The sequence below is a fragment of the Rosa rugosa genome, chromosome 1 (genome assembly GCF_958449725.1).
Source record: "Rosa rugosa chromosome 1, drRosRugo1.1, whole genome shotgun sequence".
Taxonomy (NCBI): Eukaryota; Viridiplantae; Streptophyta; class Magnoliopsida; order Rosales; family Rosaceae; genus Rosa; species Rosa rugosa.
The window spans coordinates 41,593,825-41,608,761 of record NC_084820.1 but is presented as its reverse complement, the minus strand read 5'-3'; the positions used below and the strand labels follow the sequence as shown (position 1 = coordinate 41,608,761).

At 36.3% G+C, this 14,937-nt stretch overlaps 1 protein-coding gene and 1 long non-coding RNA gene across 2 annotated transcripts; both read right to left on the bottom strand.

The window, feature by feature from the left end:
• Nucleotides 1-1,713: 1,713 nt before the first annotated feature.
• LOC133724936 (protein trichome birefringence-like 43) lies at nt 1,714-5,668 on the bottom strand. The gene is made up of 5 exons (XM_062151857.1): nt 5,191-5,668; nt 4,122-4,293; nt 3,053-3,228; nt 2,623-2,781; nt 1,714-2,234 (listed from the first exon to the last, which is right to left on the bottom strand). Exons 1-5 carry the CDS (start codon nt 5,472-5,474, stop codon nt 1,934-1,936), a joined length of 1,092 nt encoding a protein of 363 aa, XP_062007841.1. The 5' UTR covers nt 5,475-5,668; the 3' UTR covers nt 1,714-1,933.
• Nucleotides 5,669-9,504: 3,836 nt separating this feature from the next.
• On the bottom strand, nt 9,505-11,731 carry LOC133737693 (uncharacterized). Its single transcript, XR_009859880.1, has 4 exons — nt 11,347-11,731; nt 11,111-11,171; nt 10,310-10,824; nt 9,505-9,697 (listed from the first exon to the last, which is right to left on the bottom strand). It is a non-coding gene; the product is annotated as an uncharacterized LOC133737693 (long non-coding RNA).
• Between the last annotated feature and the right edge of the window lie 3,206 nt (nt 11,732-14,937).

Below are 14,937 nucleotides of genomic sequence, written 5' to 3'. Positions count from 1 at the left end.
GCCAGGATCTGAGCAAAGGAAGTCGACGCCGGAAAAAAAGCTAGCTCTGGTCTGTTATGAGGCACGGTATATGCCGTGCGCAAAGGGAGCGACGCCAAAATCGGTGTCGGATAGTTACTCCATCAGTGATGGAGGAAGGTGCAGAGAGGCCAAGAGCGGCGCTCTCCCGACCCTAGCAGAGCGCTAGGTATTTTCATTTTTGGATTAATTTCAGTTTACCCCCCTGAGGTTTGGGGGTGTCATCATGTCACCCCCTCTATTCTCAATTTTGAATTTTTACCCCCCAAACTTTTCAATTTCAATCAGCCGTGTCTAATTTCTCCTATTCCGTCCAAATTGGACTTTAACTCTGACAATCGGACCCACTTTGAGGGCTAAAATGGTCATTTCAAGACAAAAAAAAACTAAAAAAAAAAATCCTTTTTTTTTTTCCTTCTATTTTTTTTGTTTTTTTTATATTTATTTATTTATTTTGTCTTCAACGTATACACCACAAGTTATAATAGGTTTATAAAAACAAAAAGATACTCTAGGTGGTTGAAAGTCGCTCGCTGGTCTACGATATTTGTGATATATCTCCGATAAAGTGAAGAATTTTAGGATATATCCCCAATAAAGTGAAGAAATATCTGTAAAAAATGAAGAATTTTAGGATATATCCCCAATAAAGTGAAGAAATATTTGTGTAAAATCATTTTTTACAGATATTTATAGATAAAGTGTAAAATTGTTTTTTACAGATATTTCTTCACTTTATTGGGGATATATCCTAAAATTCTTCACTTTATCGGAGATATATCACAAATATCATAGACCAGCGAGCGGCTTTCAACCACCTAGAGTATCTTTTTGTTTTTATAAACCTATTATAACTTGTGGTGTATAGGTTGAACACAAAATAAAAAATAAAAAATAAAAAATAAAAAATAAAAAATAAAAAAACAAAGAAATAGAAAAACAAAACAAATAAAAAAAGAACAGAAAAAAAAAATGAATTTTTATTTTTTATTATTTTTTTTGGTCTTGAAATGACCATTTTAGCCCTCAAAGTGGGTCCGATCGGCAGAGTTAACGTCCAATTTTGACGGAATAGGAGAAATTGGACACGGCTTATTGAAATTTGAAAGTTTGGAGGGTAAAAATTCAAAATTGAGAATAGAGGGGGTGACATGACACTCCCAAACCTCAGGGGGGTAAACTGAAATTAATCCTTCATTTTTTTTTCAAAACTAAGGGGAAAAAACTATTGGTAAGGGCTCTTGGTGAAACTTGAAACACTAGTTTTGTACTCTCATTAGACCTAAAACTTCTCAAGTCCTTATTCTTGTAATCCAATTGTTCTTTGTGTAACTAGAGTCCTTTTTTTTGTAAATTATATCATCGATGAGATACTTTACAACAAACCACCACATTTTATGTAATTAGTGATACTTATAGTTGTAATTGAAGTAATTACTATATTTACGATCTTTATTACAAAATTTTGAACGATTTACATATAAAACAATTAATGAGTACTTAGTATGGTAATTTTTTTTTAAAAACTACACATGTCAAATTATAAGTGGATAACCTGTTGACTTGTACAACAAGTTTCACCAACTAATTTAATTTAATATATATTTATTAAAAATCAATACACCTTAGACTTCCCCATCATCAAAAATGATTTTACACTACAATCAACACACCTTAGACTTCCCCATCATCAAAAATCAACTTTTTATTTTATTTGAGGTCTCATTGTAACATTTTCACTACAATCCATTCAGGAAAAATGTAACCGTATCAAGGGTGTAAAATTAGTAAAGATTGGCATCAGGGGATGACTGACTAAGATTATTTATTGCTATTAATAATTAATCCAAGACTTTCAAAGTTTATTTGTTTCTTTGGATATACAACTAACTAGCTAACTAATTAAGTACTGGTTTTAGCTTTGTATAAGAGCAGCATATAGGAGTTCATTCCATGTATCCGGAACTCCAGCAAGACACCAATGGCTGCAATCCATGTCCTTGTGACCACCATGGCCGTACACAGATGGATGCCCATCTTTTCTTAGTTGTGAAAGGGTCGTCACGTTTAGCAAATAAACTCGAAATGACATGGAATGCAATACTCTTTCTCCTACTTGCTCTGCTGGATGTGGTCCTGCTGGATACTGAGACCCGGCCACTGGTTGCATTTGTCCTTCACAAGTTTTTGCAGTAGGATCCTTCCAATCACTTGCACTGGTGAAGAGTTAACCTTCACACAATTAGTTTGAGAAAAAAAAAAAAACAAAGTTGCAGAAAAAGGAAAAAAGTACATAATTTTGTATGAGAGTTGGGGTAAAATTAATTAGAGTGCCATCATCGATATCCTTCAGTGAATTGTTCTATCTTAGCCCTGAATGGTGTAATGGGATATAATCAAAGATTAGGTAATAATTATTGGTTATGCATCCATACCCGATATGAGACATGAGTAATGTTTTGTTGTTAGTCTTGCGATATAACATGTTAGACTTCAATTCAGTTTTGATAGTGAGTCTTGCAGTATAAAATGCTGTTAGACTTCACGTTGCCATGATTAGATCTGATCAAATTGTATAGACAGAGGAATAGGACGTCGTCTTACTTATTGTGATCTGGGGAAACTCCTTGGAAGAAGACTCTGGTTTTTGTTTGGTCCACATTGGTGTCTACCCATTTAGCCCATGTTTTGAGCCCTTTCTCATACGCAACCAACCGATCCATGTCTTTATAGGTACTGTTTCCTTCTTGAATAAGATCCCAACTGCAGCACATCAATATCCATACTATAATTAATATAGCTCACTTGAAACTTGTCGGAAAATTTTGAAACATGAATGCTACAATGGTGCGTAGCTTGAAATTGCAAGTGACTGGTGTACATATATGCCTCATCTTTGCGTTTAGATCTCTCATCACGAGCTCGTTAACGCATGTGATGAGAGACATAAGCACAAGTTAAGAACATAAATATGCGCGCCCGTCGTCCTAGCTAGCTACCATGCAAAGTTTTTGTCATTGTATGTCGATCTTACGGTTGCTTCCTTCCAGTGTGCAGCCACCAGTGCCATGTGTTGAAGATCAAGAAGTCAATTCCCTTCCAAAGTTTCCCGCTTTCAATAGAGTCGAGCTTAAGAACTCGGCCAGCAGGTGTTGCTATTGTATCGACCAGAAATGCATTCCGAGAGAACATCACCTTAACATTGTATTCCTGTAATCGTAGAACCGTACATATAATTGTTCAAGCATATGGTAGTAATGGTACCATAAAAATTTCTCAAAAGTAATGAATGTTAACATGAATCAGATTTAATTATGAATTTTGGTTTGACAGCAGGAGCCAGGAGTTTTAGCACGGGTGCCATAGATACTTTTCGTAAATGTGGTAGGGTCTAATGGATCATTATTTGAAAGTATTAATTTTACATGATAATCGACCATTCAATTGTCACATGTGAACATGGTGAAGCATCTTAATTAGCAAACTAGCTATACAGAAAATTTTCCAAGACTTGGTTCTACCTGTTCTATCTATTTGTCGGTGATAGATGCTTAATTTGTTTAATTAAGGCTAGTAATTTGTTAATATATATATGCACGTACGTACCTAGCTGGTTCTTGTTCAACTCATCACCCAACAATAATAATGGTTAATTTGTTCATCTAAAACACAATAACAATGGTTTTATTAGGTCATTTAAAAAAGTGTTGGATCATGACAGGCTATATAACTTTAGGAAGAAGTATAAATAATTGAATATCCATCATTGCGGTTGTTAGCTCTTTCCAGTTCACATGCATTAGTAACTAACTAATCTTTAAAGAGTTGGCAGCTAGACTGATACATGAATTGGTAAAACATAATTGTCATTGATGACTGGCATTGACAAATGCATGTTCAATTAGCAACCTGGGCACATTACATTCGACACTACTAAAACTCTCTATGAGACTTGCGCAGTGGGGAAGCCTCGTAGTATTAGTATTGTTGAAAGTGTGAAGTGCCCTAAGGGTTATTAAGGCGGAATCAAGTTCCAAACAATTAGACTAAAGATAAATACTCTTAATCAATAAAAAAACAAAGAAGGAAAAATTGATTCTCACTGGGAAGGTGAATGTGGATAGGTCTCCAGCCCTAACAAGTGTATAGTCGGCATCTGGAACAGCTGTATGAAGCATGCAAGTGAGTGACTGCCATTGATTCAAACTCAACGAGTCCCCAACAAACATGAAGCTCTTCCCTCTATATCTTTTCAAGAAATCTCCCCCGTTGAACCTGCTACCAGACATTAATTCATCAATTTTTGTAACAATCACATGATCATCATTTTGCAGAAGGTCCAGTACGTTGAGTAAAGCCATCAAAGTTACGTTCTGGCAAAGATTGAGGACAAAGTCTATGAAAGGGACCCATGAACAACTCTCCATCGATCTCTAACTAAGTGGTGTAGATTCAACATGGATGGGAGAACCCAACAAGTCTTGGCCCCACTGATGAAAACTTGGGTGTTTTTTCTTTTTACCTATATTTTAGTGCTGGACAATGATTTTTCAAAAGAAACTAGATATCGGTATCTCTTGTTTTTGCGTGCGGAATGCTACAATCGGACAATCCTGCTTCTATTGGTGGAGTTAAAACTTAAAAGCAACCCCATAATATCTAAAAAATTAGAACATGTGACTGCTACTGTCTTCTTCAAATTGGTACATCTGATCATAGTACCAACATCACACTATTTATTCAGAAAAGTAGTGTGACCCTTACCCGTGAGCAATAATATAGAACTCTCAATCTAGAGCATTTGAAAGTAACAGAATTATTCACGGAAAGGAACAGTTGGTTTAGAAGCAAAAAGCGAAACCCTATTCTAAAGTAAGATTCTCTTATAATTTCGAAGATTTTTTTTTTTTTTTTGGTCTTGAACAGAGGGGATTAATTAGCCACCCCAAGGCCTGCCCAGTAGGCATGATAAAACTAACAGGAAACCGGTTCTGATGAACACAGCCATACAGAACAAAAATAACAAAAAGGGTATACACTTGTTGCATAATTTCTTAGTTCTTTGTATACTAAAAAGGGCCTTGAAGAAAAAAGAGACATACATGCGTTTACCAAAAGCACTTATCTTCACCTTTATGAAACTTAAAAAGCAGAGATGGTCATGTTACGTACCTTGTTAAGTTGCAACCAGTGGGCTGCCACCGGAATTTGAGATAAAATTCGTCCGGACGCCCGTTTTGTATGCAAGTGAACTCTCTCTCTACGAAGGAGCATTGTGATGAATTGTAGAGCGGATATGACTCATCGGAAACCCACCTCCCTTGGAACATATCACATCCTTCATTTCCAGCTTCTTTAGTTTCCCTGTCAGAATGCTTCTGCTGATGATCTCCACGTACATGGTAGTGCAGAAGAGTGACCACCATAAAAGCAGTGCTTATGAAAAAATTAGCCATGAGAGAAAGAAGGGGGGGGGGGGGGGGGGGGTGGGGGAGTTTGGAGGCTCTCACAATGTGTGTGACTGCCGGAGGAAATGTATGTAATGTATATTTAAGGGTGAGAGAAGTTGTGATGTAATCCAGAATAACTGAAACAAAAAGCTGGGCTTGGATTAATGGGAATCTGTTTTTTTTTTTTTTTTTTGACAATGGGAATCTGTTTTTTATTTATGTATAAAAGGACAGATTGGGTACACGGAAGAGAAGAAAAAATAAGTATTGGCAAATTTTATTTTTTTTTAATAGGTTTTTTCTTTCTTGTTTTATTTACAAGTGTTGTAAAAATCTTTTGGGCGGCTATCTAGATCTCGCCTGGGCCTCAGTTAGCCTGGACAACACCTAAGCTGACCGAATTTTAAAAAAATATAATCAGACAAGGTTAAAGTTTTTCTTTGGCGTGCGTGCCATGACTTTCTACCTTGCTGTGCAAACCTAAAACGGAGACGTATGCAAGTTGATGATATATGCTTTCGCTGCGGGGTTGAGAAAGAAGGCACGGTGCACAGTGTCTGGAGTTGCAAGTCCAATCGAAATGTGTGGAAAGCTAGCTTCTTATCAGGTTTGTACAAAAGATGGAACGGGCCCCGTTTTACTGATTTGTTTGATCAAGTTGCATGTGTTGCATCTGAAGATGAATTGGCTCTATTTGGGATGATTTGTTGGCTGAATTGGAAGAATAGAAATGCGTGCAAGTTTAATGAGAAAGTATTGGAAGGGGAGAATGTTGTCAAGGTGGGGAAGGAGATGTTGCATGCTTTTAGAGCTGCTGGTCACTTAGATAAGAAGTGTGAAGGTGGGCTAATTAGTGAGGCTGAGCATGTAACCCAAGCTTAATCCCTTGCTCAAGCTTAATGTTGATGCTGCTTGTAACCCAAAAATGGGAAAAGTTGCTATCGGTGCAGTGATTCGGGATAGTGAAGGAAAGCTGCAAGGAGCTCTAATGCATCCAATCTCTGGGAAGTTGAGGCCACACGCTACCGAAGCATTGGCTGTGCTGTATGGAATGAGGTATTGCTTAATGTTGGGCTTTAGGAAGTTGGTGATTGAAAGTGATGCAGCAAATGTAGTAGCAGCAATTTCTAATCCTGATTTTGACCTTAGTACGGAAGGAGCATGTCTTTGAAGAAATAAAATGTTTGAAGCAAGCTTTTGAGGAAGTTCAATGGAAGAAGATTCCTAGACGTTGCAATCTTGCAGCCCACTTTGTTGCTCGAGAGGCTCTGAAAGTTTCAATTAAGCATAACTTTCTGGAAAGAAGTTGGCCCTCCATGGCTAAATGAGATTGTAATAGAAGAATTATCTACTTAGTGTTAGGGGTGTGGTTCTCAGTTATTGATAAGAGCACAAAGTGTGACGTTTTTAATATGTATTTTTCCTCATTTGGCTAAGTTATTCTCTTAAAATTACTAACTATAACATAGTTTCTGTTTTTAGGTACTTCAAGGTCGGAAATGGAGAAAAGAGGCGAAAAAGAGCATAAACGAGCGTAAATGAAGGACAAATCATTTTAGAAACTTTCCTCTTTCATTTTAGGAAATATTTCCTATTTTGTTTTAGGGAACTTTCTTCTTTTGAACTTTTCTATTTCTGATTTTCTTGTTTTAAAGAGAGAATTTAGGAGTCCATCACATTAAGAACTCTTGAGTGATGAAATCATGAAATCAAGGAGAACTTAAAAGGGCGGAAGAAGACTTACATAAATAAGGAGGAATTCAAGGAGTTTTTCTTCTTATTTCGTGGAGATAAAAAGGGAGTGTTTTACTCAATATTTATTCTGTTATAAAGTAGGAAGAAGATAAAGAGAGAATAGTTAGGAGGAAGTAGAAGTGTTATCATTCAGTCTCATTAGCCTCATTTATATAGAGGTAGGGTTTACATCAAAGTACATAACTAATGAGTATTTACATGGACATCCACATAGATAATAATATTTACAACACTCCCCCTTGGATGTCCACCAATGAATGATGGTATTGGACGCGCTTATTGTTGCCTAGTTAAAAACCTTGCCAGGTAACAAAAACCCAATGGGACAAAAATAACCCTGGTCGAAGGACAAAAAGAGCACAACGCGCATATGTCCTAGGTAGCATGCTTCTGGATGCTCCCCCTGATGAGAATCTCCTCCTGATTGTTGCAAGCCTCATTCATGTATGCGATAAGCTACATGTACCATGTATAGTAGTTTGATGTGTCTATCACTGAAGTGAGACCATGTGTGCTTTGCATGTAGGGGCTCATCACAAATTTTCATACCTGTAAAGTTAGACGATTTTCAATAAGCCTTACCTTATATGATAAGGTTAGAAACAATCTCATATGCCCAAATTCTTACACAAAGTAATAGCTAAACAATATAAAGAAATTGACACATTTAACTTTGTATAGTTTAAAACATTGAAAAATCATCATGGCATACCTAGCCATACACATCAATATCTTTGTGTATTGATATGTCTCATATAAGCTCTTCAAGAGCTCTAAGTAATTCATAACTTTGCAAAGGTTAGAATATGTTGCAACACTATAATCATAATTCGAATTCGATTTCGTAGTCTTGTCATAGTACTCATTAAGGCAATTTAGATCTCGTTGACTAGAACGAAATGAGTACATATGAGCTAGCTTTAGACTCTTTGATTCCATGAGTGAGCTTCAGGCTCTTTCAACCTTTCATGGACTTGCATTTGAATTATTCATGTATTTGAGTCCCTTGAGGATTTGATAAGCAATACGCTTACAATGACACTTTACTTTTGAGATTTTGCTTTTAGCAATGTGTCTTTAAGATCTTCATAATATACGATGAGAATGTGTCATAAATCTCTTGTCAATATAACAACTACATGTAACACTGTATTTATAGAAAATTGTCATTCGTATAAGGGAACTAGAGAAGATGTTCACAATCTCATGTCTCTATAAATAGACATTGTGTCATAGTGATTTATCTTCACTTTTGATAAATACCCTTTTGTACCATCACTAGGCCAAAAAAACTAACAGACAACGGGCCAAAATCATTGTGTGATTTGGACGATCTCCGTTGTGTATCGGAGCATTGTGTGATGAAAAATAGCACAACGATGGAAACCCGTTGTATGAAATACAAACAGTCAACACTTATTTTGTTATTAGTGTTGTGCCTTCCCTCGGCAGATGCTAGGCACAGGTGCCGCGCAGCCATGCTGCGCATGATAGGTGCATCCTTCATACAACAGAACTTGTTTCCAAGCTGTTGTGGGAAAACCCAGTCAGACAACATATCTTTGAATTTTACTGTCGTTTGATTTCTCCTCACACTTCAGTTTTAGACTATGAATGTTGTATGATTTAGTTTCGGACAACGGAATTCTTGTGTTTTCAGTTGTGTGAGAGTAGATTAGAAGACTTGCTTTTTCTTTTTAAATCATTGTGTGATATATAAGAAATCTGTTGTATGATCATTTGAACCTCCATTTTACCTGATCAACAGTAGTGACCGATTGGAAATAAATTGAATGCAAACCATCAAATGAATTAGCAGTACTCCAACTCATACTTTAAACTTCAAAATACATTGGATCCATCAAGATACATTCATATTAGTCATTGTTTCCAAAATCATGAAACCTAATAAGCCAAAGTGGCAATATGTTCACTAAACAACCCAAAAGTAACCTTATCAAAGTAGAATTGAGAAGCAATAATCTTCCTCTGGTGAGACCAAACTGACCCATTTGAAGCTAGAATGCCTTGGCCGAATAGTGGCCAGCGGTCCTTAGATAGATAAAAAGAAATCCCAAAGCTCAAAGATGTACGCAGGCTAATTTCTTTTACCATCTCTATATCTGTAATGAGTACTTGCTGTATGCTTACTATAAAGTAACAAAGCAAGAGTTATCAAGGACTTCTTTTCATATTGTCCCTGCGACAGATCTGAACAGTCTCTTAACCTATATCTCTTGATTCGTATCATCCACTGTCAAAACAAATAACCAAATTAATCCATCAAATTAATCTCTTTCGAGAAAGAGACGTACTGAGTAATCGATGAGCCATGAGGAGGCTCTCTTCAGAGGCATCAATTGGGGCCAAGCTGATACACATGTTGTTCCAAAACATGCCTCTTATGAAGTCTTCATTGATGGTTGTCAAATTCCTTGAACAAATTCTTCCTTGTAACTGCCCTCCAATGCTATCTGCAAAACATATAGGAAGATTACTTTTAGTGAGCTAACTCAAACACTAGCACCCGAGCTTCATCTAATATTACTAAATCAGAAAGCACACGTCTTCATCTAATATTACCAAATCTGAAAGCACATGTTCTAACACTGAATTGAATGATCAAGCCTATAGCAGCGATACCCAAAAAGAGAAGAAAAACTATAACAAAGACAAACTTATATTGGGGCACATGGGGTACCCCTCCTATATAATTAGTTATATGGAATCGCCTTCAACATCCCCATGGCCAATTTTTACCCTGTAATTACATGACTAGCAGAACAATAAGAAGACACTTTTCTAATAAAACAGGGGATACCTTTAGATGAAAACAAAACTAGAACAACAATGGATATTTAGTATAATTATGATAAACAATTATGACTTAATTAAAGAGGAAGACGTACATGTTGACTACCAATTTTTTTATGCCTTAATTAAAGTAGTTACATTGCATCAGGTTCCCACAAAAAAAATATCACTTAATTAAAGAGAGAGACAAAAAGTTCCAAAACGATACACTAGTTTAAGGAGCAGAGCTAATACTATGCACACCATTGGATATTGCAGAGCCAAAAACTGACCTTTAGGCATTGCCCTTCACAATAGAAACTCTAGTTATTGACCATTCAAGAACATTGTTGTCGCTCTTCTTGACGCCATGATATCGCAGCAAACTTCCATTTGGAATAAATTCATAAATGAGAAAGCACTCTCCACAACAACTTGAGCAACAAAATCCCCTCAATTTCACTAAATTTTCATGCCTCAATGGGGTTAACATGTTCAACCCTTTCAAGAACTTTGCTTCCTTAATCTGGCAGCATGTTTTACCAGTACTATTACTGATAACAAGAGTCGCATACATAGACAAGAACTAGTAGGTAACTAGAAAGAAAAGCAAAAGCTTCAGAGCATTTTTGAAGAATTTATTATGTGGCTTCACTCATAAAATTCAAAGGCAAGCAAGCATCAGTATATCACCAATATTGAGTAGATAATTTGATATGAGACCTGTTAGTTACCTCATTTGCCACATTTGAAAGAGTTTGGTATAGACCTATCCAGACTGGTATTGTGGCCAGAGTTGGTAAACAAGCTGCATTGAAAAAACCAAGTTATTAGAACATCATAATCTAGCTTAAGGTGACACACCACGCAAATCAGGTTAAATTCAATAACCAACTAAACATGGTATCGGAAAACATCAAAATCATTAATTTTACCTATTATTACAGACCTAAAAGGTCCTCAAATTCATGTAAGATTTAACTTCTTCTACCTAGAAGTTATAAATGAGGGTGTTTTAGGCACAAGTACAGTGATGAACGATCAATATAAAAAGCATACACATGAACATAATTCTGATAAGTGAAAACGATTACCTGCTATTGGATTAACCCCAGCCTGCCGATACAGCCTTGATGTCTCAAGTTGTATTCTTTCCTATGTGAGCATACCATAATTAAACAAGAGTTATGCACTGAAGATAAACGGTGGAAAAGTAATCAAATATAGCAACAATCACTCCAGATTATACTTATAGCAATATTATAAGGAAGAAAATGCATAATTTGTTTAGAAAAATCAAAGCCAAATTGTCAACAAACAAAGACCAAACCTGTTGCTTTGCGAAACCGTAAGCATATGGAAGATGCATAGCTGAAAGCGCGTGGCATTACTTCTTGTGTCCCTAGTCAACGGGGGAACTGAGGCTGACGCAAAGGAGGCTGGCGAACAAGATGGTGACAGCTCTGCATCCGTATGGTGGTCGGAAGTTAGCGACGGAGGAGAAGGAATCCCAGATCTATTTTCTCTCTCCTCGAACTCCTTCTCGTCTGTGTGATTTAGGGCTTTTGAATCCCTAGAAATCTAAACTTGAAATCTAATTTGGGGAGCCTTCGTGTTAACCTATTCCAACAGAGGGAGAATTCCGACCCAATCATCAATTGGATTCGCGCGAAGATTTCGACTGGGTGCTCGAACGGAGATTCTTTTAGGGTTGACTTGGGGTTTGGTGATAGGTAGGCTTTTAAGAACTCGAGTTGATGGCTGGGTTGTGGGGTTTTGGTAGAAGAAGGTGTCGGAGCCATTAAGGGGTTAGAGATGGAAGATTTAGGGTTGATTTGCAGAGACAAAAGTGAAATTAGGGACAATGAGGACTGGAGAGAGAGAAATTCCCCAAGCGCGATGTTGAAGGATGATTGAGAGATCTGGGAGAGAAGAGAAGACGAGAGCGAGACAGGAGGGATGAGAAGAAGTTTGGTTGTATTTTGACGGAGTGTCGAAAACGAAAAATGAATATTGGTTTTGGGGTGCTTCTTTCTTTCTTTCTTTCTTCCTTCAAGGACGCATATAGATTTTTTTTTTTTTTTTTTTACTCATGACAGATACAACAGATAAATCAAATTCTGCGTTTCAAAAAAAAAAAAAAAAAAATTCTATTGTCAGAGAGACGTCATTTTGGGGCACATCTGAATCTTGCCTCCTACATTTTCCTCACTTGGACAACACAAAGCTAAGCACTGTTGTATGACATTTTACAAGTTACACTCATACAACAGAAACAAGTAAACTGTTGTACTATGTAGTAAAAGTCAGTGCATGTGAAGTAGAATTTGGAGCCGAATTTGAGTGAAAGTAGGAGGGAAATTTGCCACTCTTTTTTTTTATCATTCACACAACAAAATATTCTTATCAGTGTTGTGCAATCACCTTCTACATAAAAACTTCAAAATTTTTATGGCCTTATACAACGTAAGGTTCTTAATCGTGTTGTATGATTGATTTTCCATCATCACACAACAATTTTTTTTTTTTCGTTGTGTAAAAATTGTTGTATGTTGAGGTTATTGGCCTAGTGCATGTAGGGTTAAAGGTCCAAGTATTTCATCACGTTTCAAATATTCAATTTCATTGGAATTGCCTCTTTCCAATTTGGCCAATAATATACTTTGTCGACATTCATAATGAAACGTGGTATAGCATCAATACAGCCCTTAATGATTTTTTGGTAGCTACCAAATGTAAATTATCATCGATGATCATTAATCATAGATCCCACACATTCTTAAATGTATGCATTAGCTATAATAAGCTTATTGATATTGGGTACCCATGCCACTTCTGGGGCATACATTGTCGCTTCTAGGACAATCATCTCTCATAGATGAATCACGTAGCGAATGTGGATCTTTTTACTTATAATCTCGTGTATGAGCATTTATAAGGCTTGTATAATCTTCCCTGTTTTGGGAGCTTAAAACTTTAGACCTGGTGGATATAATCCACACAAATTCACGCCGTTATTCAAATGACAGTAGTCTTTCCTCCCCCTAACGGCGGGAAGACTGTCTTATTTTGACCATGCTCAAAAGATGCGTTCAAAAATCTATCACTTTGTTTGGAGTGAAGATGCTTATTGGTTGGTGGCGAACCCAAACCAAGATTTAGGTCAAAACATGCTTTATTCATCAGCATCAACCATATTGATTTATTATTGTATCACTAAGACACCATTTCCTAATGGTGTACCTACATCCTCTGTATGTGTAGCCATATTAGGAGCTGTGATATTGTTTAATGACATTCTCTTCAGGAGAACCATGTCAATTGGATACATTTACATCCCACAAATCAAATGGAGTCTACATTGTTTGTATTAATATGGTCTGTCTCAAGGACTTTAACCCAAGCAGATGCCTTTGCATTTAGCATATAATTTGGTCACTTTCTTTTATCAATTCACTAGTTTTGATATTTCTCGAAGTCAAAATGAGACGATGGATAAATATCTCACACCAATTCATATCGTTCTTCTGGAACAATATTTCTCCCCCTCATGGTAGGAGGATTGTCTCATTAAAGTGACAACTCGCAAATATGCGGTAAATAAATAATTTGCTTGTATATAAGGTTAGCAGTCATCAAAACTTATAAGTGATTCCATGCAACATGGTAGACAAAAGATGACGTAACCGGTCATGCCAAAATAGTGTATTTGGTTCAAAGAACTTCAGGTTCATGACATCATATGCCTTAGTTTACTACAGAAAATTCGATACAGTATATATCTGATGGCATAAAGTCTTCTCCAACCATATAGGAGGCACTTAGTGCAACAATATTTCAAATTCGGTAATATGATAGTAGCTCATGTGGAGCCACAAATCAAGATCTACAACTCTTGATATGAATGTTACTTTACCTTTAGTAAACATCAATTGTGAAATACTGATAATTGGAATGGACCAACTTCATTTTGAACTGCTGGCCAAAATGATATACTTGAAATTTCAAGTTAAAGACTACAATCCATAATAAAAAGTAACTTTATTACGTGGAGAACCTCAAGTTCTGTGTCACATATAAATGTGTAGTTATAAAGAGGAGGGACTTCAGGCCCTCATATAATTGGAGATCCAAGAAACTTGAGGTTTGAGGTTGACCCAGATTAAAACTTTATGATAAATTGTCTATATATTCACTTGAGACTTATGGCTCGAGTCTGCACAATTAGAACTTCAGGTTCTAAGGTGGAATGCTTTAAGCAGGCATAAAAAAAAAAAAAATGTATCAATCGACATATGAAAATTTACTCGAAACTTCTAGTTCGAGTTGACATAAAGTCAAATAAACGTCTATGAATGAATTATATGTGAAATCGAAGCTTCAGGTTCGAATTTTTTTTCTATGAACTGCAAGTTCCAAGATTTTGTAATTTGAACTTCGGGTTCAAATAAATTTGGTGCTCGAAACTTCAGGCTCGAGGTGACTAAAGTGAATCTTCAAGTTCACTTTTAACTAATTTATCTTTTATACCCAAAGCTTAGGGTTTGAGTTTTACTATTAGAACTTCGGGTTCTACCTTTGAACTTCTGGTTCAAAAAATGTACACTCGAAATTTGGAGGTTCGAGATATCAGACTGCTGATCCGTATAAAAAAAAAAGAAAGAAAATTACTTTAATGAAAGAAAAGAAATTAATAGAATGCGAGCAAATAAATAAAATAATAATGGAAACTTCTGGTTCCAGTAATGAAGAGAATACACAGAACTTCTGGTCTGGTTCATGAAAATCTTCTATCTCTCTACAAATTGCACAAGAAAGCAATATTGTCTTCTGGACAAATTCTCTTTATAAAAAAAATGTATAGTCAAGAGGTATTTGGCATTGACTTGGTGTCCATCCTCGAACTACAGCTTCTAGAGGT

Coding starts and splice junctions, on each gene's coding strand:
- LOC133724936 (XM_062151857.1), bottom strand. CDS start 5,474: ATGGCTAATTTTTTCATAAGCACTGCTTTTATGGTGGTCACTCTTCTG. Junction 4,294..5,190: donor ACTGGTTGCAACTTAACAAG/GTACGTAACATG, acceptor GTCTGGTAGCAG/GTTCAACGGGGGAGATTTCT. Junction 3,229..4,121: donor TATCCACATTCACCTTCCCA/GTGAGAATCAAT, acceptor CTACGATTACAG/GAATACAATGTTAAGGTGAT.